The 27,103-nt window shown below is 44.6% G+C and overlaps 1 protein-coding gene across 1 annotated transcript in view; it reads right to left on the reverse strand.

The window, feature by feature from the left end:
- The window catches only part of CTSO (cathepsin O), a 31,114-nt gene extending 25,191 nt beyond the window's left edge, over positions 1-5,923 (reverse strand). The window contains exons 1-2 of the mRNA XM_083172270.1: positions 5,555-5,923; positions 911-1,016 (exon numbers count right to left, since the gene is read on the reverse strand). Of these exons, the coding sequence (XP_083028396.1) occupies positions 911-1,016; positions 5,555-5,818 (370 nt within the window). The 5' untranslated portion in view covers positions 5,819-5,923. The remainder of the gene's footprint in view (positions 1-910; positions 1,017-5,554) is intronic.
- Between the last annotated feature and the right edge of the window lie 21,180 nt (positions 5,924-27,103).

Raw genomic sequence — 27,103 nt, forward strand, 5'->3', positions numbered from 1 at the left:
GTAGAAAATGGACCCGTGGGTTACCAAAATTTGAGCGCTTTAAATTGTGAAAAATAACATTTATGGTAAAATGTCAGAAGTATTTCACTTCAACATGTTTGTGCCCAAAAATTGTGATCTGCTTGATCAAAATGGCTAACAAATCAGATGCATGCAGATGCTTGGAGCTTAGGCCACATGACCAGATCACATGGGGTCTGTCAGTATAATTGGCCACTAGGAGTCCACTTTCACAGGGATGGTTAGCCAATTAGGCATGATTAAACATCAGGAATGAAAAATGGGAGTTTTTAACGATTGTTCCCAATGTTTCACCAATATTCCTTGTGTTATCCAAGTTTATGTCCTGTTAAAAAAAAAAAAGAATACTTTTTCGTGTGAAAACACATAGGAATTGTGTGCGTTTTTGCCACAGAAGCACCCAAAAGGCATGTGAAACAAAATCCCTGACAATCTGCAGCATGTGCCGGTTTATCAGGACTAACTGCATAGCCCCAGGGGAAGCAATTACCCGATTTTAGATACCCCCAATAGGGTGATTCTCCAGAAAGTGAACATGTGATCCCGTGCATCACATGCTTTTATTTATTTTTTTCTGTAAAGAAATTTTTGTTTTCTGAAAACTTAATTGCTTAGAAGCAATGCCTTACCTTATAACTTAAAACCCACTAAAATCTTGGTATTTTGGAGAAGTATGTATTTTGAATCGCCTAATAGACTATACATGTATACTAAAATTTCTCTAGAAAATGGGAACTTTTGTTTTTGTAACTTCCAAAATATTATTCATTAAACCTGCACCTTTAAAGTCTGACATTTTATTGGCAATAAAGAGCTATGGATGAACCACAATCTAAGTAGTACAAATGAGACATACGGTAAATAGAAAATTAACCTGATTTTTACTTACAAGAAAACTCTTCAACTGACAAGTCGGAAAACTGGTTGATTCCATAAAAAGCATTGCTGCTATCAGATGCAAAACTGTTTAGATACTTCTGCCTTTGCAAGCTCTCCTGTAAAAAAAAAGTGCATACAGTATCAGTTCAATTTGCTGGAAACAGTTACTAAGAAGGCTTCAGAAGAGAGATAGATAGGGTGAAATCTATGAGCAGCGGTGAATTACCACAGCTAATGGATTCCCCTGGATCTGTCCTATCAGGATTATGCTGTGCGTGCCTCAGTCACATATTAAATAATAGGAAAATATAATACAAAGTATATATCATACCTAGGGTGGCCAATCCCGGGATCGGGATCCGCGGGATCCCGGGATTTGGCCCCCAAAACACCGGGATTTCAATCCCGGGATTGGAGTTTCCAATCCCGGGATTTCGGGATTAGACTGCGCATGCGCAGTCTAATGCCGGGCAGCGTCTGAGCGGGTGCTCAGCAGATGCCCGGCTTATCCCGTCCCGGGCAGTGCGGCTATGCGCAGCGTGACGACGTCAGAGGTCACGCTGCTCAGGCTGTCTGCCTCCATCCTGTCCCCGGATCAGCCCGCCCAGCTGTCCTGTCCCCGGACCAGCCCGCTCGCCCGCCCAGCAGCGGACCTGCCGGCACACCGGGCCACCAGCGGACCAGCCCGGGCTGTCCCCGGATCAGCTCGCCCAGCCGTCCTGTCCCCGGACCAGCCCGCCCGACCAGCAGCAGACCTGCCGGCACACCGGGCCACCAGCGGACCAGCCCGGGCTCCATCACCCCATCTCGCCCACCCACCCGGCCGCACCACGCATCTGTAAGTAAATATGCGGGGCGGGATTGAAAAAATGCCCTGGGATTGGCTTCCCTAATCATACCCTCCATAACCCATTCCATTAGGTACAAAATGCTCTGCTCCTGGACTTCTTTCTTAATTGATAATTGCTGTCACCTGTGTTGAACTAGTTCAACGATAATAATGATGTACCGGCAAAATTGAAGGCAATCCTAAATTAAGGAGGAAGTCCAGGAACAGAGCATGTTGTACCTAATGGAATGGGTCATGTTGGAGGGTATGATATATGCAGTGGATGATAAGTGGGCGAGGCTAAAGAGCATATAGATAGAGGTAGGGAAAAAAAGGAGGGAAATATAGGCACCTGCTTTGTAATTTGGATCACAGGAGTATATTGCAGACCAATTCAATGGTGGGAAAAACACAAGAAGAGTGCCTGTGTGAAGAATTAGGAAATGTGGGATTAATATGCCCATGGGTATGTTAAGGCCCATACACACTGGGTGATTTTGAGCTGGAAACAGCTCACTTTTACAGTTTGAGCTCAAAAACTGCCCAGTGTGTATGGCCAGTGATGCCAGATCATCACTGGCTGGTATTACCAGCAGATGAGCGATGGGTGGACGGTTTCTTAAGTCTAATTGAATACCCTCCTAAGTTTTTCAAGAGAAATTAAGCACCTTATTCTGATTGCCTCGCAAGGCTGCGAATTTCGCAGCTTTGTGAGTTTATCATACACTGGCTGCTGACCCACAACATCGGAACGGATCTGAATAAGGTCCTAAATCTGTGTTTAACAGTATCACAGTTACACTTTTAGTCTGAGATCTCTTTGCTTTTTCTAGAAAGTTTATATTAGACAGAGTATCCTCAAGTTGAAAATATGTTTGAAACTCGGTGAATCACAGGACAATTACAAGACCACCCCTATTACATAAAAGTTAATAAAAAAGGTTAACATACTAAGGGACGATTCTGAATTCCCAACCCTGCCGATTATCATATGACCGTGCAGGCACATGGTACAATGTGCGCATACAAGAGCCGTTCCTTGGAATGGAGCCAGCAATGGCTAGCCAATCACCCTGCAGCAGTTTGGGGGCAAGTGTGTCCCGGAAAATTTAGGCATTTCCTTGCCGCTGGGAGGGAGGGCCGATGATGTCATCAGCAGCCTCCTTCTCCCCACCGCCATCGCAGGGCTGAGCAAGTCTAGAGGGGGTGAATCATTCCATGGTGAGTGGATTTCAATGGTTTTCCCCTCATGTACACGGCTGCGATCGCATTCGCAGCCGTGCGCATGGGCGAGAAAATTGCGAATGATCACTGGGCTCCGAAATCTCGTAGTCCGGCAATTAGGTCTGAATTACAGCAGTTACCGGATTTATATGATTTCTATTTGCATTAAGGAATATTACATAAACATTAGTAACTTATATCCAAGATACTAGTTTGAACTTGTAATATTAAAAATGTATTTGTCCCTTTGATTTAATGCTTCTATTCAAGCATTTAACTTAAAGCTGTGCAGTTTATTGTTCGAGATGAAATAACCAACAAAAATAAATAAGTACATGCATATACTGCCACCTTATGGATTACTAAATGTCTGCATAACAGAATAGCTGAACTACTGAACAGTACAAATGCTATTTATCTCAGGGATTTCCGGTATAGCATAAAATACACTTCTGTAAAAATAAAAAAAAGGTTTAGACCGAAAATCCACAGTCAGAGTGAAATGCGCACTTGAAAATTTCTTGGTAAGTATTTTAAAAGAACATAATGTATCCCAATTGCACACTGAGTGAAAAATAACTACATAATAATCAGATAATACAGAGATCTTGGTTGCATATATCTGCAGATATAGAACTAAGCCCCCAGGCAGTACGTCAAGGTGTTTCTGTGTCACTGGGGGTCCCTAATACTGGGTATGGGTCCGGGGTGCAGGTCCCCATCATGTCGGCTCATGCCGACCACTCCAGGGCAGCACACAAATGAAAATTAGTAAGGGTTAATAAGAAGCACGTAAGTGCTATGTTAATAGCACTTATGTGCTTCTTAGAGGTGCACTACATTTTTGTCACCGATGCCCACTTGTTAGGTGGCTATTAAAAAAGAATATATCAAAATATATTAAACCAAATAACATTTATTCAATGGTACAGCATATAGAATATCTTCAGTAGTGCATTTCCTTTTTTCACGGTGTGCCACATACAGAGAATTTTCGCATCCCTACGCATTTCGTCCTTCAGAACTTCATCAGGGGCACTGAATACATCTAGTCAAGTAGTATAGGTAGTGCAGACATAAACTGCTATTCCTTTCTTGTAGTGATGTACTGCAATAAAACGGGTGGATGGATTTTTATAGTAGATCATTTTTTATGATCACCTAATTCACTAGAGGTTTAGGTACCCACAAAGCAAATCATTATTGAACAGGTGTCAATCAGGTGGCTGGTAAGATGGATAAATGTATAACACTCCACAGATACAGAAATGCAGGTTTTTCAGAAGCTCAGGGAGAAGTGTGCTGTGTATCACAGGTTTGCAAAGCCTGGCTGACTTGGACTAATATATATATATTCAAGCTGTTAGCGTGGTTGGCTCTCTGCGTCTCCATGGAGACGCATAGCTCAGCCCTGATTGGCTGAAAGCATCTCCATGGAGACACATAGAGCCAACCATGCTAACAGCCTCTATAGCAGGGCTGGGCAACACCAGCCCTCCAGATGTTGATGAACTACACATCCCAGCATGCCTTGCATCAGTTTCAGCATGGCCACATAGCAAAAGTAATGCAAAGCATCCTGGGATGTGTAGTTCACTAACATCTGGAGGGCCGGTGTTGCCCAGCCCTGCTCTATAGGGAGAGCGCTATAGAAGCTGTTAGCAGTGATGGAGGAAGCCGGCTCACCCCGCTGTCAGTGCGGGGTGAGCCGGCAGTGGAGGGGTGTGGGTCTACACCAACTAGGTCGACAAGCATTGGGTCGACACCACTAGGTCGACAGGCAGCAAGGTCGACATGGGTCTAGGTTGACATGGGTCTAGGTCGACATGGGTCTAATACTTGTCAACAGGATATTAGGTTGACAAGCATTCGGTCGACATGGGCAAGGACGACAGTCAAAAGGCAGACATTGGGTTTTTCACTGTTTTTTTGACCCGAATGTCGACACAGTCAACATGGACACAGTTTGAAGTGCACCGCATCCCCTCACATTGCTCGCTTTGCTTGCAATGCTTCGGGCACACTATTTTATTCTCCCACCACGCACTAGTGGATGGTAGGGCATAAAATACCACCCATTGGCACGTCGGCTCAAAAAACAGTGAAAAACCCCATGTCGACCTTTTGACTGTCGACCTAGCCCATGTTGTCCTAATGCTTGTGTCGACCTAATGACCTGTCGACATTGACCCATGTCGACCGTCCTGCCTGTCAACCTAGTGGTGTCGACCCAATTGTTGACCTAGTTGGTGTAGACCTACAAGGACTACAGCTGTGTGTAGTGAACCAAGGAGGTAATACAGTATATGTGTTGCATGTAGTAAATTAATGCATTAGAAATAGCCCACGACAGGTTTTAACATTTTAAATGAAGCCTTCACAATTAGTACTTTATGAAGCTTGTGTTTATTGTGTATAATGTGTTGCTGTGAGTGCACTGTGTTACACCAGTAATGTGTTATCAGTGCGATAATTTCCAAATGCATGAAGCTGCCACAAGCAGGACAGTGGGATTATCCGTTATAAATAAAGTGCATTCTACTAGACAACCCATAGACAACTGCTTTCTGTGCTAACAGGCAATACAATATGCACAAGTACCAGGAAGGCTTGGTATCTCTTCTGTATGATCTGATCCCCAGCCGTGTACTTCCTGCCGAACGTCTCCATGAACTTTGAAAAAGTGCTGTCCCCAGTAGTTGGAGGGGACCCGGGGGTGCGGTGCTGGTGCGGGGGGAGCCGCACATCGCTGCTGCTTGCATTGGGTTGTGCGGAGCTGCTGCTGCTGTCCTGGCTATACAGCAGCACAGGCGCCTCTGTGTACATCGCATGCACACACAGTGCTGACCACAGCAGCCGCAGCATACCGACATTAATAATAGCACCCGCCGGCCATATACAGTTCAGGGTTGTGTCACTACTACCGGGAAATACACACGCACACACACTACAATACTGCTACCAGTACAATACGACAAGGAAGCGGTATTCTAATGATACTGCTAGCACATGAATGACAGTTGTCTGCATTATAGAAGCAGGGACGCCATCTTGCCAGAGACCAATGTCAGTAATGCCTTGAACAAAGTAACAAGATACAGTATGTTACTTTTTTTTTTTTTTTTCTTTATAAACAAAGAACAGCGCCCTGGGTATGCATAAATATGTGTGGAATGGTGACAATGTTATTTATAGAGAGGACAATTTTAAAAGTTAAATATAAAGGGCAGCATGTGACTGCAACTTCCTCTATCACACTTTCTCTTAGGAATTCATATATATGTACAGTATGTTAAAATATAACATACGTATACTGTATTAATAATAATATTGTAGCATCTGTCTATATGCCTGCCTACCTTTTACAGGATCATTCTGTAATTGATTGGGACATGCTGTGTTGATTCAGTATAGGACCACCCAGTCTGTCCTGCTTTATAGGGGAATGGGTAAAAAGCCGAAATGGTTGCCCTTCTGGGGGACTATGTAAAAACTGGACCCGGACTAAACCCTGGACCGGGCATCAAAATCTGCAGTCAGGGGCTTGTAGTGTCCGGTCTGGGGGGTGTCCCGTCCGGGGGGGTGTCCCGTCCGGGGGTCCCTGTCAGCTGGGTAATTATAGCACCACAGCCCCCGCCACCGCGGGGGGGGGGCTGTGCATGTGGGGGCGCCGGGGGCTGCGGTGCTATAGTTACACCCCCCCCCCAATCCCCGGCAGACTTACCTATCTCGCTGGTCCCGGCGGCTCCGTTATTCTGATGAGGACCACCACAAAATGGCCGCCCCCATATAGCACACAGTTCTCTGAAACTGTCTGCTGTATGGGGGCGGCCATTTCGTGGTGGTCCTCAGCAGAAGAAGAACGGAGCCGCCGGGACCAGCGCGATAGGTAAGGCTGCAGGGGATTGGGGGGGGGGGTTTGCATGGGCGGCGGGGGATTGGGGGTGCGGGGCGGCGGGGGGGGCTCCCAAAACTTAGTTACGCCACAGGTCCCTGTTATAGCTATCATCAGGGACACGGGGAAGTGGAGATTGCAGCCTCCCCGTGTGGTCCGGACGTCCGGTTTTTGCTACATGCCCGAACCATACAGGGAGGCTTTATTCTCCTCCTCCCCCTGGTGACAGGTGTCACAGTCAGCCCCCCTCCCCCCCCCCCCCCGGACAGGACAGCCCCTGGACCGGCACTACAAGCTCCGGACTGCAGATTTTCGTGTCCGGTCCGGCGGTCTTGTCCTGGTTTTTACCCATACCCCCATTCTGGAGTTTGTATTGCTCGTCCGTGCCCTGGGGGGGGGGGGGGTCTAGTGTGTGGGGGAGGGGGGGGGCTGTCTGCCTCATCTGTCGGGGAGACAGAGATTACTGATTCTTGGGGCGGGATTCACTAATAACCCCCGCTGTACATAGCCGGCATTCACATTGTTAATAATCGCATATGCATTAACATATGCGATTATTAACGCCAAAGCAAAGGCCGGCGATGTGCAGCGGGTTCCCCCCTCCCTCCCTGCACCCTTTCCCGCTGTGTGGGTGCTCCTTTCCTCCTCCCTGCACTCGGAAGAGGTGCAGGGAGGAGGAGGTCACTGGTCCGGGCAGCACAGCAGGAGGCTGCCCGGACACAGGTGAGGGGGGTGCGGCGCTGATCGGCGGGGGGCCCGCGGTTCGGCGGGGGATGTGAAGTGAAAGCCATAGGCTTCCATGGGGTTACACCATCTAGAACTGGCGTAACCTCCGGCAGTGAAGGCCCAGCGGTGGGGCTTTGCTGCATATGAAAATGCGGTAAAAACCCAGAAAACTGTTTTTTTACGGCATTTTCAGTTTGGTGAATCTCGCCCCTGGGGTGACATTTAATGGGATGAGATATCCCAACTTCTGGAATTTTTATTTACCAAAAAGTCAAAATGTTCTCATTTTTCTGTAATAGGTAACTTACCGTGTATGTACTTGAGTATGAGTCGACCCGAATATAAGCCGAGGCACCTAATTTTACCACAAAAAACTGGGAAAACTTATTGACTCGAGTATAAGCCTACGGTGGCAAATGCAGCAGCTACTGGTACAGCTTCCCTGTATAATAATACCAGGACACCACAGGCTGCTCCCCCTGCATAATTGCAGGACACCAAAGGCAGCTCCCCCTGCACAGGACACCACAGGCTTCTCCCCCTCCACAGGACACAGGCTTCTCCCCCTCCCAGAGCCGGCCTTAGGCATAGGCAAACTAGGCAATTGCCTAGGGCATTTGGAATGCCTAGGGGCATCAGCAGCTTCTGCTGATTAAAATGATATGCAGCATGCCTATATTCTGTGTGTGAGTGAGGCTTTATTTGCATATTAAATAGTGTTTTCATGGAAATCACTGTAACATAGCATTCTGTATGCAGGTACAGCCACAGTCGCACACAGAATATAGGCATGCCGCATATCATTTTAATCATCGGAAGCTCCTTGTGTGTGCTGGTCACATAACAATGCAAATAAGATGAATTTTTAGCAAATAAGGCACCCAACATTAGCAGAACTGGCCAGGAGCTGCATGGCCTATTGAGTCAAGATGTATGAGGAAACCTCTGTATCCAAGCAGAGGCAGAGGTCACAGTGTTAACGGCTGTGCGAGTGCTGTCTGCGGGTGGGTTAGTTGTGCACTAGTGTTCAGCATATGTGTAAGGGGTATTATGTGTGTCATGTATAAATGCATTAATAATGTGCGACATATGTGTAACAGGCATTATGTGTGTCATGTATAAATGCATTAATAATGTGCAACATATGTGTAATGGGCATTATGTGTGTCATGTATAAATGCATTAATAATGTGCAACATATGTGTAAGGGGCATTATGTGTGTCATGTATAAATGCATTTATAATGTGCAACATATGTGTAATGGGCATTATGTGTGTCATGTGTATAAGGGCATTAATAATGTGCAACATATGTGTAGGGGGCATTATGTGTGTCATGTATAAACGCATTATTAATGTGTGACATATGTATAACAGGCATTATGTGTGTCGTGTATAAGGGCATTAATAGTGTGCAACATATGTGTAAGGGGCATTATGTGTGTCATTATGTGTATGTAGGGCATTAATAAAGGTTGGCATAATATGTATGGGGCATTATGGTTATAAGGACATTAATAATGTGTGTCATGTGTAAGGGGCATTACTGTGTGGTATTATCAGGGGTGCCGAGAGAAAGGGGTAGGGGGTACAAATTACCCAGGCTAAAGTCTGATGGAAGGGCCCAGTGGGGGCCCCGGGCCCCCTCCCCTTAAGTGACAGCAGCAGCTGCAGCTCTTCTCCTCTGCCCAGCACACACTGCTTTGTGCTGGGTTGCAGTGTGGCCATGGAGGTACTTAAAATACAATATTTTCTCAGGATTTTTTCTAAGGGTATAATGTGAATAATGTGAATAATAAGGTAAAGTGGTACTACTGTGTGATGTAACGTGAATAAGGGAAACCATCACATGATATAATGTGATTAAAGTTGCACTACTGTGTGGCATAATTTGAATTGGGGGTACTATTGTGTGGCCATGCCCCATCCCAGCAAGAACACACCCCTGTTTGGGCTGCGCACTGAATATGTGCACTGTTTCTATTTAAAATATTGCGGGTAGGAGCACCAAAATGATGACTTCTATGATGAGGATTGATGGTGCTGGGAAAGGGGAGCAGGGACAGAGGCGGAACTAGTGGTGGTGCTAGGGGGCACCAGCCAAAATCTTGCCTAGGGCGTCATTTAGGCTAGGGCCGGCTCTGCCCCCTCCACAGGACACCACAGGCTGCTCTCCCTGCACAGGAGGCTTCTCCCCCTGCAATTATTCCAAACATATGGTGATTAACCTGTGAAGTTTACGGTTTATGGCAATTAACCTGTGGAACTAATATGGTTGAATTTATCACTGAATATGCCACCAAATAAATCCTAGGAGAAATCCCACCATAATTTTATAGATATCCTTCTAAGAAAATTATAATCTCATATATAATATTCATTTTCAAATAAGGTTCTAATTTGGTCAAAAATCTACTGGGCCACTACAGATATTCCTATCTGTCCACTATCAAATATGACCTGACTTTGATGGGTATTGAGTGCTAAATTTCAAATACAAGATCACAAACCCCTGATGAAGCTTCTTATCGAGGCGAAACGCGTTGGGTACTGATCACGGTTTGAAAAATAAAAATAAAATTTTCTTCAAAAGAACTACTTATGAAGTGTATCTAATTATTTTTATCACTGTATTAATGTTTATTGTATGGACATTACAAGTAAAGGGTGCTGAAGACACTATTGTTTTATATATATACATATATATATATATATATATATATATATATATATATAGTACCCCTATCCCCGGCTCAGACATGGCAGCTTCAGGGTGAGGATCCGGGGAGAAGCAGGACGGGTATTGCAGTCAGTCCTGCAGACCTGATGCTGGAATACAGACAGCAGCTCTGAGTTACCGCAGAATCACAGGGGACTCAGGGGTGGTAGCACCGGCACAGACCAGAGTGCACTCAATGCAGGCACAGGACATGGGGGCGAGCATTGACAGCTTTAGTGTATGTATGTATGTATGTATGTATGTGGTTCCCAACCTCAGTTCTTAATACCCCCAACATTCACATTTTTCCAGGTCACCCTGCAGGTTAACTCATCGACTAAAAGATTCACAGTTGGAGCTAATCATTTCACTTGCACTTACTGTATGTGTGGAGGCCTGAAAAATGTAAACTATTGTGGTAATTAAGGTCTGAGGTTTGAAATCACTGACTTAGAGAATCGGCTGGCAATTTCTAATATATATACTTCGAACTGGGGAATGAAGAACCCACCAGGGAAAATTAAATATAGGGGCCATACTTAGGGGTTTGGCCAACTTCTAGAGTAGGCGTTGTTAGCCTCCACAAAGTTTTGGTACCAATTTGCATAGGCAAACGCAGGGGGGGGGGGGGGGGGGGGGTGTTTGGTTGCCCGGAAACTCCCCTCCTGTTGGCAAGTGCCTTAAATTCTGACAACAATAGCACTGGTATATAATATGATCAGTAGAGCTGCCACCACATCATGCAGGGTAAGTGTAAGGGACAGAGCAGAGCTGCTGCACATGCCCAGTGTACCAGCTTCATCTACCACATTTACTGTATATGTGGCTCTGAGCCCTCAAATATCGCAATGGACCAGAGAGTAGCTGCCAGGAGGAAGAGACAGAAGCCTTACCATGAGGTGGGAGATTGTGAGCTCAGAAATGCAGTACTGATTCTATTATGTTTGTGTATATATTATGTGATGTTTAACCTCTTCATGACCACTTATCTTATTTAAATGATACAAACATCCTATACTATAGACCAGGCATGTCCAAACTATGGCCCTCCAGCTGTTGTGAAACTACAAATCCCATCATGCCTTTGCTATAAAGGAATGCTAAAACTATGGCAAGGCATGCTGGGGTGTGTAGTTTCACAACAGCTGGAGGGCCACAGTTTGGACATGCCTGCTTTAGACCATCTGTACCGTTAAATATTAATAATCTATTTCATACAGTATATAGTGTAAAAAAAAAATCCAATTTTTAGGGCTGTTAACACTCCACCAGACTCCCATACATAGTTACCCAATGCCCTGCAGATTGGGAGATTTTGGATTACATTTGGAAACCCCCTTTTAAAATCCTGCGTTTGCCACTGAGAGTGTATGTTCTGGGCCCTTTTTTAATTTGTCTTTATTGCAGCTTCAGCAAGTGAAAGCAAAAGTAATAAATTGTAATACAGTTATACTCCTTTTACACCAAAATGCCTGGTCGCACCGAGTTCAAACCTGGGTTGCGACCCATCGTTTGATCCCTTTTACATACACAAAATTGCAATTGTATCTGTCTGCAATATTGTAAAACAAGAAGTGGATTATATTTATCATTCTCATGCTACTGAAGCTATACTTTTTTTGGCGATATTAAAGTGTTTCAGTAGGTATTTTTCTTAATTTATTTTCTTTGTATTTGGACACTTGGGGTGAAATTTTAAAGCGGCAATCATTTACACTGCAAAACCAGTTTGATTTTGCAGTGTAAATGATTGCTGAATTGCTGAATGAATAACAGGAGATTTCTTACCAAATCTCTCAATTTCTGAATCTCTCATCCTATTACATTTCACCCTTGTTCTTTCCTTTTGTTTTTAAATCATGTGTAGTTCTTCTTAATGCCCACATGATGGCACCAAATGATTTATAATTAGGCAGTGGTTACAGTGGTCTCTTCTTGGAGCCTGAGAGATAAAAATGTTAGGCATACACTATTTAGCAAACATTTCCTGTACGGACATGTGTATTAATGATAGAATTATAGACCTGATATCATTTTTTTTTATTATCTCTACTATTTGTGACAATAGTAAATTAGGATTTGCCTAATTGTATTAAAAATGCCATCTAATGACCTACAGAACCCTCTCCTGCTAATTTCCAGGACCCGACTCTTGAATGCCTTGCATTGCGGAGCTTGGTAAATCCATCAGACTGTAAACATAATGGGAACAACAAGTGCATTACCATTTACACTGTGAGTAAAACACCAAAAACTCTCGCTATCTCTTTTACATATTAAAAATCAGATATGCGAGCAATGAGGATTTTTGGAGAAAATCTGAGAAAAAACCCAGATGTCCTGAGCTACATTTAAGATAAGTATAAATAAAATAAATTATTGTCACTGGCCCCATAGCCTCTCAGCACCACTCTTTTATGACACATATCTCTACCATTTCTGAAAGATTAACCAAAAACCATATCTTTGTGCAGGTGGAAGCATGTATTCAATTCATTTAAAAATAGTCCATCATGACCATGATAAAGTGCAAAAAGTATATATAAATTGATTAAAAAGGTTTACCACATCCTTTCTGCAGTACTGAGCCAGACTACAAACTCCCCTGCTGTTGTTGTGGGTTCTACTTTGCAGCCTTATCAGGAGAATTAAAAAATCCTTGCAGAAACTCTTAAACATATATAAATCATTCAACCAGCACCAGCCTCAGCAATCAAAGTGGTTAAAAATGCATTTCTCCTCCTCCACAAGTTGTCAGCAGCTTAATCAGTCATTGGATCTCTGTATGCAGGGCTTTCACTACCTGCTCACAGAGGATGCAAAGTAGGCTGACGCCAGGTTGAAGAGGGGCTCTCCCTGTTTTAACTCCCTGCTGCAGTGCTGGCAGCATGAAGCACAGCTCCACATATCAGATTCCTCCATCTCCCTCCTCTCTCATCCCTTTTCTCCCCACTGCGCCCCAGGTCCTTGGGTTAGGCTCACTCATCAGCGGTTGGATGAGGATGAGTAAAAGTATAGCGCCAGCCATCAGGCGCTCTTCAGTGGCTGCTTCAGTATTACTAGGCGGTAGAGCTTCTGCAACATTACATCCAGGCTGAAATCACAACCCTCATATGGGGAGCCTAGACCACCCAACCCCTGCATCTCGTCCAACTTATGCCTGGGCTGCCACCTGCTGGCCCTGGCTGGTGGCTCTGTGCTCAGGAGCTGCAGATCCCACCTCAGAAGGGCTGGTGCTGCATCATGGTCTCTCACAAGACAGCGGCACCACTGTCTGTTTCATCCAGCCCACCAAATGTGGCTATTAGGTCACTGCTGCTGAGAGTGGCAACCCGCATGACGGCAGGCGTCAGATGTACAGTATGTAATGTAACTTGTGCTCTTAATCTATTAAATATACATATATTTATGTATATATGGAACTACTACTGTGGGCATTATGTGTAAGGGGCACTTCTACTGTGGATGTTTTGTAAAAGGGACACTACTGTAAGCATTGTGTATAATGGGTACAACTGTGCAGCTTAACTAAGGGTACTACTTTTTGATATAATGTGTATAAGGGACACTACTATGTGGTGTAATATGAATTAGTGGCACTACATACAGTGTAACTGTGCGGCCTAGTTTAAATTGGTGGTAGTACTATTGTGTGGCAATGCAATTTCCTTGTGAGACCATACCCCTTTTTTCCAGCATTTAAACCTCTTAGTTATGGCCTTTTTGTGTCTCATAGAAACTGTATTTATCCATAGAGCGCAGTTTGGACATGCGGCAGGGACGTGCGGTGAGGTAAATGGCTCAAGAGTCCCTGGCAAGTACCAGAGTAAGATATGCACACAATATATGAGCCATGGGGAGATTCGCTGAGTTTTGATAAGAGATGTGCAGAAAAGGTAGCCAGGTGAGGCACTGCCTCACCTGCCATAGACTTTTTACTCCACAGTTTTTACTATAAAAATGATTAAAATAATAAAAATAAGATTTTTTTTGTATATTCTGTTTATTTTTGACATACTTTATCAATTCAAAACTCCCGCATATACGCTAGTAAGACAGAAAAGGCTGTTCCTCACCTTCCTCACCCCATCGCACGCCACTAGCATGCGCAGATCAGGTGCTTCTAATTTCATAGATTCTGTGCATTTGTCCAATTCAGAGTGAGCCATAGAAGTGTGGAAATTGCTGCATGCACGAGCCCTGGAACTGCAATCACAGGATATTGCAGTTTCAGTGCTGGCGAGGGTGGCGACATGGCATAGTGGGGGGGTAGGTCACAGCATTTTGTGGGAGCAGTCCGGACAATGCAGAGGCCTTTGCCTAGTCTAGGGGATGCCTACTAAACTCTCTCTTTTCTTTGAAGGGGCAACGTCCGAGTTTGGTGGCATCCCGCACAGTCGCCAAACTTGGACAGCATTACAAACACATTTAAAACATGTCAAAGGCCCATCATCATTTAAAGATGACGCCGCAGCACAGGGATTAACCCCTTCAGTGTTGTGGTGGCAATGTGGCAGCCATTTTGTCCATGTGGGACAGGGTCTTTGGCCACAGCCTGTTTGTTTACTCCTGCAATAAATATAAGTGATCTGTGACTATATTCATCTGTTATATTAAATGTGTACAAGTAAGCTGGTTAAAAATTGTACAACCAAAAATCGCGTTGCATCGCATGCGATATGATCACATGCGATGCGACGCGATTGGACCCGATTTTTAATTGTACAGGCACCCAGATGCCTGATTCCTATGTTTAATGCCCCTCCAGACCCGATTTTTGATTGTACACCCACCCTGATGGGTAATGACTATGTTAAATGCCCCCCCATTGTTAACGCCACCCCACTATCAACGGCAACCCGAAGTGTGGCGAGCGCAGCAAGCCCACGAGGGGCGGCGGTACGCGTACTCCGACCTTTTCATACCCCCACTATCCACGTCGGCGTGGAGTTGATTTCATATAGTGTGGCGATCGCAGCGAGCCACCGAGCCCGAAGCGTGGCGAGCGCAGCAAGCCCCACGAAGGGGCGCGGATGACTTCACATATATTTTGCGTGCACTCGCCACGCTTCGGGCTCGATGGCTCGCTGCGCTCGCCACACTATTTGAAATCAACTCCACGCCGACGTGGATAGTGGGGGTATGAAAAGGTCGGAGGACGCCTACTGCCGCCCATCGCGGGCTTGCTGCGCTCGCCACACTTTGGGTTGGCGTTGATAGTGGGGTGGTGTTAACAATGGGGGGGCATTTAACATACTCATTACCAGTGGTGCAAGTAGGAAAAAGGTCTTAGTGGTACTGTGCCGCGCGACGAAGAATGGGCGTGGTCAGGGGGTGTGGCCAGGGGCATGGTCATATGACACTAGGAGGAGTGGCTGGAATATTGCACGCTGAAGGCACACGGCCAAAATTTACACAGGAATGCCTGTTACGCGGCACACACCCAATACATATGACCCATGCCATAATGCACGTTACAAATCATGCCCCACACCATAATGCTCATTGCACCGCACAACTGATGCCCATTACTAATATGCCCACACAGTGCCAGATATGCCCCCACAGTGCCCCAGTGCCAGATATATGCCCCCACAATGCCACACATTTGCCCCCAGTGCCAGATATGCCCCCACAGTGCCACACATATGCCTCCAGTGCAAGATATGCCCCCACAGTGCCACACATATGCCCCCAGTGCCAGATATGCCCCCACAGTGCCACACATATGCCCCAGTGCCTGATATGCCTACACAGTGCCACACATATGCCCCCAGTGCCAGATATGCCCCACAGTGCCACACATATGCCCCCAGTGCCAAATATATGCCCCCAGTGCCTGATATGCCCCACAGTGCCACACATATGCCCCCAGTGCCACACATATGCCCCCGCAATGCCACACATATGCCCCCAGTGCCAGATATGCCCCCATAGTGCCACACATATGCCCCCAGTGCCAGATATGCCCCCACAGCACCACACATATGCCCTCAGTCAGTGCCAGATATAATATGCTCACCACACATATGCCCCCACAGTGCCACACATAAATGCCCGCACAGCAGCACAACATACCAGTGCTGGCTGTGCCCGGTCCAGTCAGGGCCCCTACAGTCCCCCGCCAATGCTGCCTGGTTCTGTTCTGCTTCCCTGGGGAGGGGGAGGGAGGGCATCTCCCGTCTCTTCTGCCCCGGCTTCACTGACTCTATCTCGCGGGCTGGCTCCTGATTGGCTGCCAGCCCGCGAGCTTTGATTGGCTGTCAGCCTAGTCTGATTGACACAGGGAGGTGAAGGAGAGACGCACGATGGGTTCCCCTCCCCTCCGCTCTAAAGGTAATCAGCTGTGGTGGGGCGGCGGAGGCCACGCCCCCCGCCACTCACATATGCGCGCATGCGCATTAATAACTTTGTGGGGGTATTTGTTATGGCGGTACGGGGTACCGGCAGTATATCTTTTACCGGTACGCCGTACCACCCTGTACCTCCATACTTGCAGCACTGCTCGTTACCCATCAGGGTGGGGATACAATTAAAAATCGGGTCTGGGGCGGCATTTAACATGGGAATAAGCCCAAATCGGCCATATATATGCCATTATAATGGCATGCGATGCGACGCGATATTAAAATTGTATACTCAGCCCGGGGAAAGGCTGAAATCGGGTCCCATAGCATGCCATCACATACCTTAATTAGTGGTATGCGATGCGATGGGCGCCGTGATAATACACAAGTACCAAAAAATACATTTAAGTTATTACGATATATAAATAATATAATTGTTTCTCATTTTGTTTATTGTGACGCATGTGACATCATAAGGGTGCAGATGTAATAAGCCTTTAACCCCTTCATGACAGAGCCAGTTTGTGCCTTCATGACAGAGCCCTTTTTTTCAAATCTGACATGTCTCACTTAAGTGGGGATAACTTTTTTTTGCTTTTACTTATCCCAGTGATTTTGAGATTGTTTTCTCGTGACACATTGTACTTCAAGTTAGTGGTAAATTTTCGTCGATACAGTCTGTGTTTTTTTGTGAAAAATACCAAAATATCGTGAAAAAATGGAAAATTTAGCAATTTGCAAAATGTTAAATTTTCTGCTTGTGAGACAAATAATCATACCACTCAAAATAGTTAATAACTAACATAGACCATATGTCTACTTTATGTTTCCATCATTATTTCAACTTCCTTTTAATTTTTTTGGACACTAGGAGGCTTACAATATGAATAGCAAATTCTCAAATTTTCATGAAAATTTCAAACACTGATTTTTTTAGGGACCAGTTCAGTTCTGATGTGACTTTGAGGGACTTGTATGTGAGACACCCCCATAAATGATGCCATTTCAAAAACTGCACCCCTCACAGTATTCAAAACAGCATTTTGGAAGTTTGTTAACCCTTTAGGTGTTTCACAGGAATTTAAACAAAGTGTAGGTGAAATTTCAAAATTTCTTTTTTTTTGCAGAGTTTCAATTTTAATACATTTTTCTAACGAATACAGTAGATTTTACTAGAGAAATGTGACTAAAAATTGATTCCCCCAATTCTTTTGTTTTCAAAAATATCCTATATGTGGCCCTAGTGTGCACGTTGACCAAACCACAGGCTTCATAATAGAAGGAGCACCTACTTGATTTTGGAGCCTCCTTTTTATGAGATTTTTTTTTAGGCACCATGTAGGTTTCTAGGCACCATAAGTGCTAAAAGTTAGGAACCTCCCCCACAAGTCACCCCATTTTGCAATCTACACCCCTCAGGGAATTCATCTAGGGGTATAGTGTACATTTCAAACCCCCAGGGGTTTCACCAATTTTGGTACAACTGGGATGTGAAAATGGAAAATTACATTTTTTTACACAAACATGCAGTTCTGGCTCAAAATTTTTCATTTTCACAAGGAATGAAGGAGACAAAGCACCCCAAAATCTGTGCCCCAATTTCTCCCGAGTACGGCAATGCCTCACATGTGACCAAAAAATACCAGTTGGGTGCATGGCAGGACTTAGAAGGGAAGGAGTGATTTTTGGATTTTGCAGCAAAGATTTTGGTGGAATGAATGGTGGGTGCTATGTTGCATTAGCAAGACTCCCAAAGCACCAATACAGTGGAACCCCCCCACAAGTCACCCCATTTTGCAAAGTACACCCCTCAGGGAATTCATCTAGGGGTATAGTGTACATTTCAAACCCCCAGGGGTTTCACCAATTTTGGTACAACTGGGATGTGAAAATGGAAAATTACATTTTTTTACACAAACATGCAGTTCTGGCTCAAAATTTTTCATTTTCACAAGGAATGAAGGAGACAAAGCACCCCAAAATCTGTGCCCCAATTTCTCCCGAGTACGGCAATGCCTCACATGTGACCAAAAAATACCAGTTGGGTGCATGGCAGGACTCAGAAGGGAAGGAGTGATTTTTGGATTTTGCAGCAAAGATTTTGGTGGAATGAATGGTGGGTGCTATGTTGCATTAGCAAGACTCCCAAAGCACCAATACAGTGGAACCCCCCCACAAGTCACCCCATTTTGCAAAGTACACCCCTCAGGGAATTCATCTAGGGGTATAGTGTACATTTCAAACCCCCAGGGGTTTCACCAATTTTGGTACAACTGGGATGTGAAAATGGAAAATTACATTTTTTTACACAAACATGCAGTTCTGGCTCAAAATTTTTCATTTTCACAAGGAATGAAGGAGACAAAGCACCCCAAAATCTGTGCCCCAATTTCTCCCGAGTACGGCAATGCCTCACATGTGACCAAAAAATACCAGTTGGGTGCATGGCAGGACTCAGAAGGGAAGGAGTGATTTTTGGATTTTGCAGCAAAGATTTTGGTGGAATGAATGGTGGGTGCTATGTTGCATTAGCAAGACTCCCAAAGCACCAATACAGTGGAACCCCCCCACAAGTCACCCCATTTTGCAAAGTACACCCCTCAGGGAATTCATCTAGGGGTATAGTGTACATTTCAAACCCCCAGGGGTTTCACCAATTTTGGTACAACTGGGATGTGAAAATGGAAAATAAAATTTTTTTACACAAACATGCAGTTCTGGCTCAAAATTTTTCATTTTCACAAGGAATGAAGGAGACAAAGCACCCCAAAATCTGTGCCCCAATTTCTCCCGAGTACGGCAATGCCTCACATGTGACCAAAAAATACCAGTTGGGTGCATGGCAGGACTCAGAAGGGAAGGAGTGATTTTTGGATTTTGCAGCAAAGATTTTGGTGGAATGAATGGTGGGTGCTATGTTGCATTAGCAAGACTCCCAAAGCACCAATACAGTGGAACCCCCCCACAAGTCACCCCATTTTGCAAAGTACACCCCTCAGGGAATTCATCTAGGGGTATAGTGTACATTTCAAACCCCCAGGGGTTTCACCAATTTTGGTACAACTGGGATGTGAAAATGGAAAATTACATTTTTTTACACAAACATGCAGTTCTGGCTCAAAATTTTTCATTTTCACAAGGAATGAAGGAGACAAAGCACCCCAAAATCTGTGCCCCAATTTCTCCCGAGTACGGCAATGCCTCACATGTGACCAAAAAATACCAGTTGGGTGCATGGCAGGACTCAGAAGGGAAGGAGTGATTTTTGGATTTTGCATCAAAGATTTTGGTGGAATGAATGGTGGGTGCTATGTTGCATTAGCAAGACTCCCAAAGCACCAATACAGTGGAACCCCCCCACAAGTCACCCCATTTTGCAAAGTACACCCCTCAGGGAATTCATCTAGGGGTATAGTGTACATTTCAAACCCCCAGGGGTTTCACCAATTTTGGTACAACTGGGATGTGAAAATGGAAAATTACATTTTTTTACACAAACATGCAGTTCTGGCTCAAAATTTTTCATTTTCACAAGGAATGAAGGAGACAAAGCACCCCAAAATCTGTGCCCCAATTTCTCCCGAGTACGGCAATGCCTCACATGTGACCAAAAAATACCAGTTGGGTGCATGGCAGGACTCAGAAGGGAAGGAGTGATTTTTGGATTTTGCATCAAAGATTTTGGTGGAATGAATGGTGGGTGCTATGTTGCATTAGCAAGACTCCCAAAGCACCAATACAGTGGAACCCCCCCACAAGTCACCCCATTTTGCAAAGTACACCCCTCAGGGAATTCATCTAGGGGTATAGTGTACATTTCAAACCCCCAGGGGTTTCACCAATTTTGGTACAACTGGGATGTGAAAATGGAAAATTACATTTTTTTACACAAACATGCAGTTCTGGCTCAAAATTTTTCATTTTCACAAGGAATGAAGGAGACAAAGCACCCCAAAATCTGTGCCCCAATTTCTCCCGAGTACGGCAATGCCTCACGTGTGACCAAAAAATACCAGTTGGGTGCATGGCAGGACTCAGAAGGGAAGGAGTGATTTTTGGATTTTGCAGCACAGATTTTGGTGGAATGAATGGTGGGTGCTATGTTGCATTACCAATACAGTGGAACCCCCCCACAAGTGACCCCATTTTGCAAACTACACCCCTCAGGGAATTCATCTAGGGGTATAGTGTACATTTCAAACCCCCAGGGGTTTCATCAATTTTGGTACAACTGGGCAGTGAAAATGAAAAAAATACATTTTTTTACACAAAAATGTACTTCTGGCTCAAAATTTTTCATTTTCACAAGGAATGAAGGAGACAAAGCACCCCAAAATCTGTGCCCCAATTTCTCCCGAGTACGGCAATGCCTCACGTGTGACCAAAAAATACCAGTTGGGTGCATGGCAGGACTCAGAAGGGAAGGAGTGATTTTTGGATTTTGCAGCACAGATTTTGGTGGAATGAATGGTGGGTGCTATGTTGCATTACCAATACAGTGGAACCCCCCCACAAGTGACCCCATTTTGCAAACTACACCCCTCAGGGAATTCATCTAGGGGTATAGTGTACATTTCAAACCCCCAGGGGTTTCATCAATTTTGGTACAACTGGGCAGTGAAAATGAAAAAAATACATTTTTTTACACAAAAATGTACTTCTGGCTCAAAATTTATCATTTTCACAAGGAATGAAGGAGACAAAGCACCCCAAAATCTGTGCCCCCATTTCTCCAGAGTATGGCAATGCCTCACATGTGACTAAAAAATACCAGTTGGGTGCATGGCAGGACTCAGAAGGGAAGGAGTGATTTTTGGATTTTGCAGCACAGATTTTGGTGGAATGAATGGTGGGTGCTATGTTGCATTACCAATACAGTGGAACCCCCCCACAAGTGACCCCATTTTGCAAACTACACCCCTCAGGGAATTCATCTAGGGGTATAGTGTACATTTCAAACCCCCAGGGGTTTCATCAATTTTGGTACAACTGGGCAGTGAAAATGAAAAAAATACATTTTTTTACACAAAAATGTACTTCTGGCTCAAAATTTTTCATTTTCACAAGGAATGAAGGAGACAAAGCACCCCAAAATCTGTGCCCCCATTTCTCCAGAGTACGGCAATGCCTCACATGTGACCAAAAAATACCAGTTGGGTGCATGGCAGGACTCAGAAGGGAAGGAGTGATTTTTGTTTTTTGCAGCTCAGATTCTGGTGGAATGAATGGTGGGTGCTATGTGGCATTAGCAAGACCCCCGAAGCACGGTGAAATGATGAACCTAATAATCCATAGATGTGTGGTATATTTTGAAACACTCCTTTATACATAGGCCGGGTTTGTCGGGGCAAGTTTCACAGTGGAAAATAGTTTCCTTTCTTATTCCCTTTTTATAGCAAACTTTGCACCTTTTTTGTGTCCTGCCCTTTCTTGCAGTGGAGGGGATTTCGTTGGGAAAATGCTGCCCTGGTACAATACGGGGGCCAGTACTAGAAGTACTGGGGCCCTCTGCCTGCTGATTCCCAAATGTTAGGCTCTTTATGACTTCCTCTTGAAAGTGCATAAATGTCCCCCTCTGGCCGGTAGAACGGAATAGCACGTAAGCGTTATACAGTGCCATCTGGATGATATACACGGCCAGCTTCTTGTACCAGATATTTGTTTTCCGCAGGGCACTGTACGGCTTCAGTACCTGATCTGAAAGATCCACTCCACCCATGTACTTATTGTAATCTAGGATACAATTTGGTTTTGAGGTGTGGGTACTGGTACCTCGTACAGGGATGGAGGTGGTACTGTCTCCATGAATTGTTGTCAGTATAAGGACATCCCTCTTGTCCTTATATTTGACCAACAACATATTTTCGGTGCATATTCCCCTGCTTTCACCCCTTCTCATTACTTGGGCAATGTGCGTTTTGGGGAGGCCTCTTTGGTTCTTGCGCACAGTACCGCAAGCTGCTGTACCTCTTGAACCAAGGGCCTTAAACAGGGGGATGCTGGTGTAAAAGTTATCCACATAGAGGTGATAACCCTTATCCAGGAAGGGGTGCATTAAATCCCAGACAATTTTTCCACTAACACCTACGAGGGAGGGGGGGCATTCTGGTGGTTCAATTCTTGAATCCTTCCCTTCATATACCCTAAACTTGTGGGTGTACCCTGTGGTGCTTTCACACAGCTTATACATTTTTATCCCATACCTTGCCCTCTTACTGGGAAGGTACTGGCGGAATTTAACCCTTCCTTTAAAATGTATAAGGGACTCGTCGATACTAATACATTTATCAGGGATGTATAGCTCTGCAAATTTGGCACTGAAATGATCAATGACCGGCCTGACTTTGAATAGCCTGTCAAAGGTGGGATCATCTCTGGGTGGGCACTGTGCATTATCGGTGTAATGTATAAATTTATGGATTGCCTCAAAACGAGCCCGGGGCATGGCCATACGGTGAAATGGGGTGCTGTACAGAACATCTGTACTCCAATATTGCCTAATTTGTGGCTTTTTTACTATGCCCATATGTAACACCAGACCCCAAAACGTCATCATCTCTACTGCATCTACAGGGGTCCACCTAGCAAATGATGACGTGGGGTTTTGAGCAATAAACTGCTGGGCATATAAATTAGTTTGGTCCACCATTAAATTTATAAAATCATCAGAGAAAAATAATTTAAAAATGTCAATTTCTCTGAGACCTGTTGAATCAAATTGGATTCCTGGGATGGCCAAAAACTCAGGAACCTGGGGCTCAAAATTGTCTGGTGGTGGGGTCCATACGAGATCAATTATTGGGGGGGGGGGGGTCTCAGCTGCTCTACGGGGGCGTCTTTGAGGGGGTCCCTCATCATCAGAGGAGGAAGAGGAGCTTAAGACAAATCCTTCAAATTCCCCGCTTGCCTCACTGGCTGTGTCAGAGTCAGAGGCAAGCATGGCATATGCCTCCTCCACCGAATACATTCTCCTGGATGACTGGGACGACATTTGGGATGACATTTGGGATGCCATTTATATTTTTGTGTTACTGGTAGTGAAATGTTTCAACACGTGTATAGTGTAGGGGGGGGTACAAACTTTATTTCAACCCGGGGGGTATGTAGTGTGTATGTATGTAGTGCAGAAAAAAAAAAATACAAAAATAAAAAAATTGAAGGGTTAAAAAAAAAAAAAAATGGAAGGGGTTAAAAAAAAAAATGGAAGGGGTTAAAAAAAAAAATGGAAGGGGTTAAAAAAAAAATAAAATGGAAGGGGTTAAAAAAAAAAAAGGTCCTGCGCCAAAAATTGAGCACAGATGTTGGTCAGTAACGTCCGTCACTGAACAGCGCTCAAAGGCAACAGGAATTTGATCAAAAAAAAAAAAAAATAGATCAACCCTGTGCCGAAAAAGCTGATCAGTGATGTACGTCACTGATCAGCGCACAGTGGCCACAGGACACACACAAAATCACAGTGTGTGTAAAAAAAAAAATGTAAAAAAGACCCCACAGCACTCACAAAAAATAAAAAAAGGTGATCAGTGATGCGACACTGATTACCAGTGAGGGGCAGCAGGTGCACAACCTTTGGTGGTACTGACAGGTATATATAAAAAAAAAAACCTCTGCACCCCTAAAAAGTTGCTGATCACCTCAGATATAGTGATCAGCACAAAAGGCGGGGGCAGCAGACACAAAATTTAGCACTCTCTATCACTCTCTGTCACTATCTCTCTCTATCTCTCTATCTCTCACTATCTATCACTCTATGACACTGCAGCAGCAGCACTGACAGGTATATCTATATATAAAAAAAAACCTGCGCCCCCAAAAAGTTGCTGATCAGTTAATTTATACTGATCAGCACAAAAGGGGGGGCAGCAGTCAGTTATAAAAAAAATATATAGCACAATCTGTCACTATCTCTCTATCTCTCTCTCTCTATCTCTCTCTATCTCTCTCTATCTATCTATAGCTCTATCACACTGCAGCAGCACAAAATATAGCACTAGGCCTCTCTATCTCTCTCTATCTCTCTCTATCTCTTTCAGTTATATAAAAAATATATAGCACAATCTGTCACTATCTCTCTCTCTATCTCTCTCTCTCTATCTCTCTCTATCTCTCTCTATCTCTCTATCTATAGCTCTATCACACTGCAGCAGCACAAAATATAGCACTAGGCCTCTCTATCTCTCTCTATCTCTCTCTATCTCTCTCTCTCTAACTCTCTCTCTATCTAATAAATCGCAGCAGCACAAGATGTCACAGGATGTCACAAGATGTCACAAGCATAAGCAATATCAATGATCAGGTAAGTATTTTGGATGGGTTCTGGTCAGTATAGGCGGCAGCTGGGCACGGTGACCGCACTGCACGCTATTCCAGACCGGAATGGCGTCTGCAGTGCAGTCACCGTTAGTTTAAACCCCCCTCCATGGCTGTGATTGGTCCGTCGGTCCGACGAACCAATCACGGCCTTTGGGGGCGGGAGGGGTGAGGTGGGGTGACACCAGTGTCACCCTTACACCCCGCGGTGATTGGTGCTGTACTTTACAGCACCAATCACCTCCGATCCCGTGTCACCGGCGAACGTTATTCGCCGGTGACACAGAAAACGCTGTGAATGGCTGTTCACAATGAACAGCCAATCACAGCGATCGCCGACGGGGGGGCGGCATCGCCGCCCCCCCTGGGCATGCACGGACATGTCTGCTGTCAGGGACAGCAGACATCGTCCCTCTGTCACTGCGTCTCTAGACGCAGTGACAGTTTTAAGCCATGACGTATATATACGTCAACGGTCGGGAAGTACTTCCCGGCCATGACGTATATATACGTCAAATGTCGTGAAGGGGTTAAGGCAAGGCTGGTGATACCATTAGGCAGCTATAAGCTACTGGAGGGCATCACTGAGTCCACACACAAAAAAAAAAAGAAAAGAAAAGAAAAAGAAGGATGCAGCCCAAGCCCCTAGCACTGCAGTCTCACAGTTCAGTTTGATGTGTGCAGCAGTGATGGCAACCCGTTCTTTCTCTCCTTCCCTCTGAGTGCTGCTAGCCTGTCACTCACATTAGAAGCTCCGCCCCCTAAGCAACACAACGAGCAGCTGTTGAATGCAGTTGAGTAAAGCCCCGTACACACGGGGGAGATATATTGCTCAGCCATATATTGCTGACCAGCGATCACTACAGGGGTAAAAACGGGAGCGTGCCCCCGGCGATATATCGCCGGTGCACACTCCCATCGTGGGCAATATGGTCGCTTAGCGACCATATTTCCCGCAATATTATACAAAATCGTCCCCGTGTGTACGCACCTTAAGGTATACTCCTTACTGTGCTCCCACTGATGTGTTACAACTGCATCCTATAATAAGGCTTAATAACCACATAAAGCAGAACTACAGTACAATATGTAGACACAAGCAATTGGACACCCTTCTTCAAGCAAAATGGTGTGATCCTTCAGCATAGAATTGTTCATGAACAAATAAAATGGGTAACTTCTCCCTGTTACCCACTGCCTCTCCCTGCCACTCACTGCCTCCCCTAGTGTCACCCACACCCACAGGCTCTCCCTCTCCTTATAAAGATCTCCCTGTCACCCATTGTCTCTCTATAGCATCACCCACTGCCTCTTACCATCGACCACTCCCTGAAAGTCACTGTCTCTCTCGTTCACCCATATTATAAACTTGGGGTGGGGTATGTAATTTTGTATATTGATTTAAAAGTTATTCTAACATTGTTTCACTGAAAATCAAACCATGTTTTAATTTACAACAACACTGATTAACTTAAAAACAGATACAGTGTAAATACCTTGAGCAAAAAATCTCCTCAACTGAAGCAAAATGACCTGAGCATAAATTTGGCCTGATATCAATGTGTCTGGGTCATTTTAATACACCTATAAATCAAACTGTCCTTTTTAATGTTGCTGCAGAACACTGTACATCTGTTTCTAGCACCTGTTCCATGAAAACTATGCTGAAATTTACTTTGTGCACAAAGTAGGACTTGAAATAATCTCAAATAATAATCAGAGATAGGTTTTCTGCACTGAAAAAATATTGAATTATCAGTTTAAAAAGTTTTACCTTTTGGATACTGTTCAAATCACAATAGTTGGATAAATTGAAATTTATTTAACTTTTTTCAAATTTTTGTATACTGTACTGGTTAATTTCAAAACTGGAACAAGAAAAGGCTATTTCTTTCTTGCTAAGTATAATATAATGGTATACTTAAATCAGGGTTGCCTAACTGAGCCTCTCCTTCAGGTAGAAAATGCTTTTTTCCTGGACTTCCCTGGTAATGTATGATTGCCATCACCTGTGGTGAAACACCTTTCTTATCAATTACCTAGCTCACCACAGGTGCTGGTAATCATATATTAACAGGGAAGTCGGGGAACAGAGCATTTTCTCTCTGAAGGAGAGGGTCAGGTAGGCAACCCTGACTTCAGTAAATACACTG

This window comes from Crinia signifera, chromosome 1, assembly GCF_055691185.1.
Source record: "Crinia signifera chromosome 1, ASM5569118v1, whole genome shotgun sequence".
Lineage (NCBI taxonomy): Eukaryota > Metazoa > Chordata > Amphibia > Anura > Myobatrachidae > Crinia > Crinia signifera.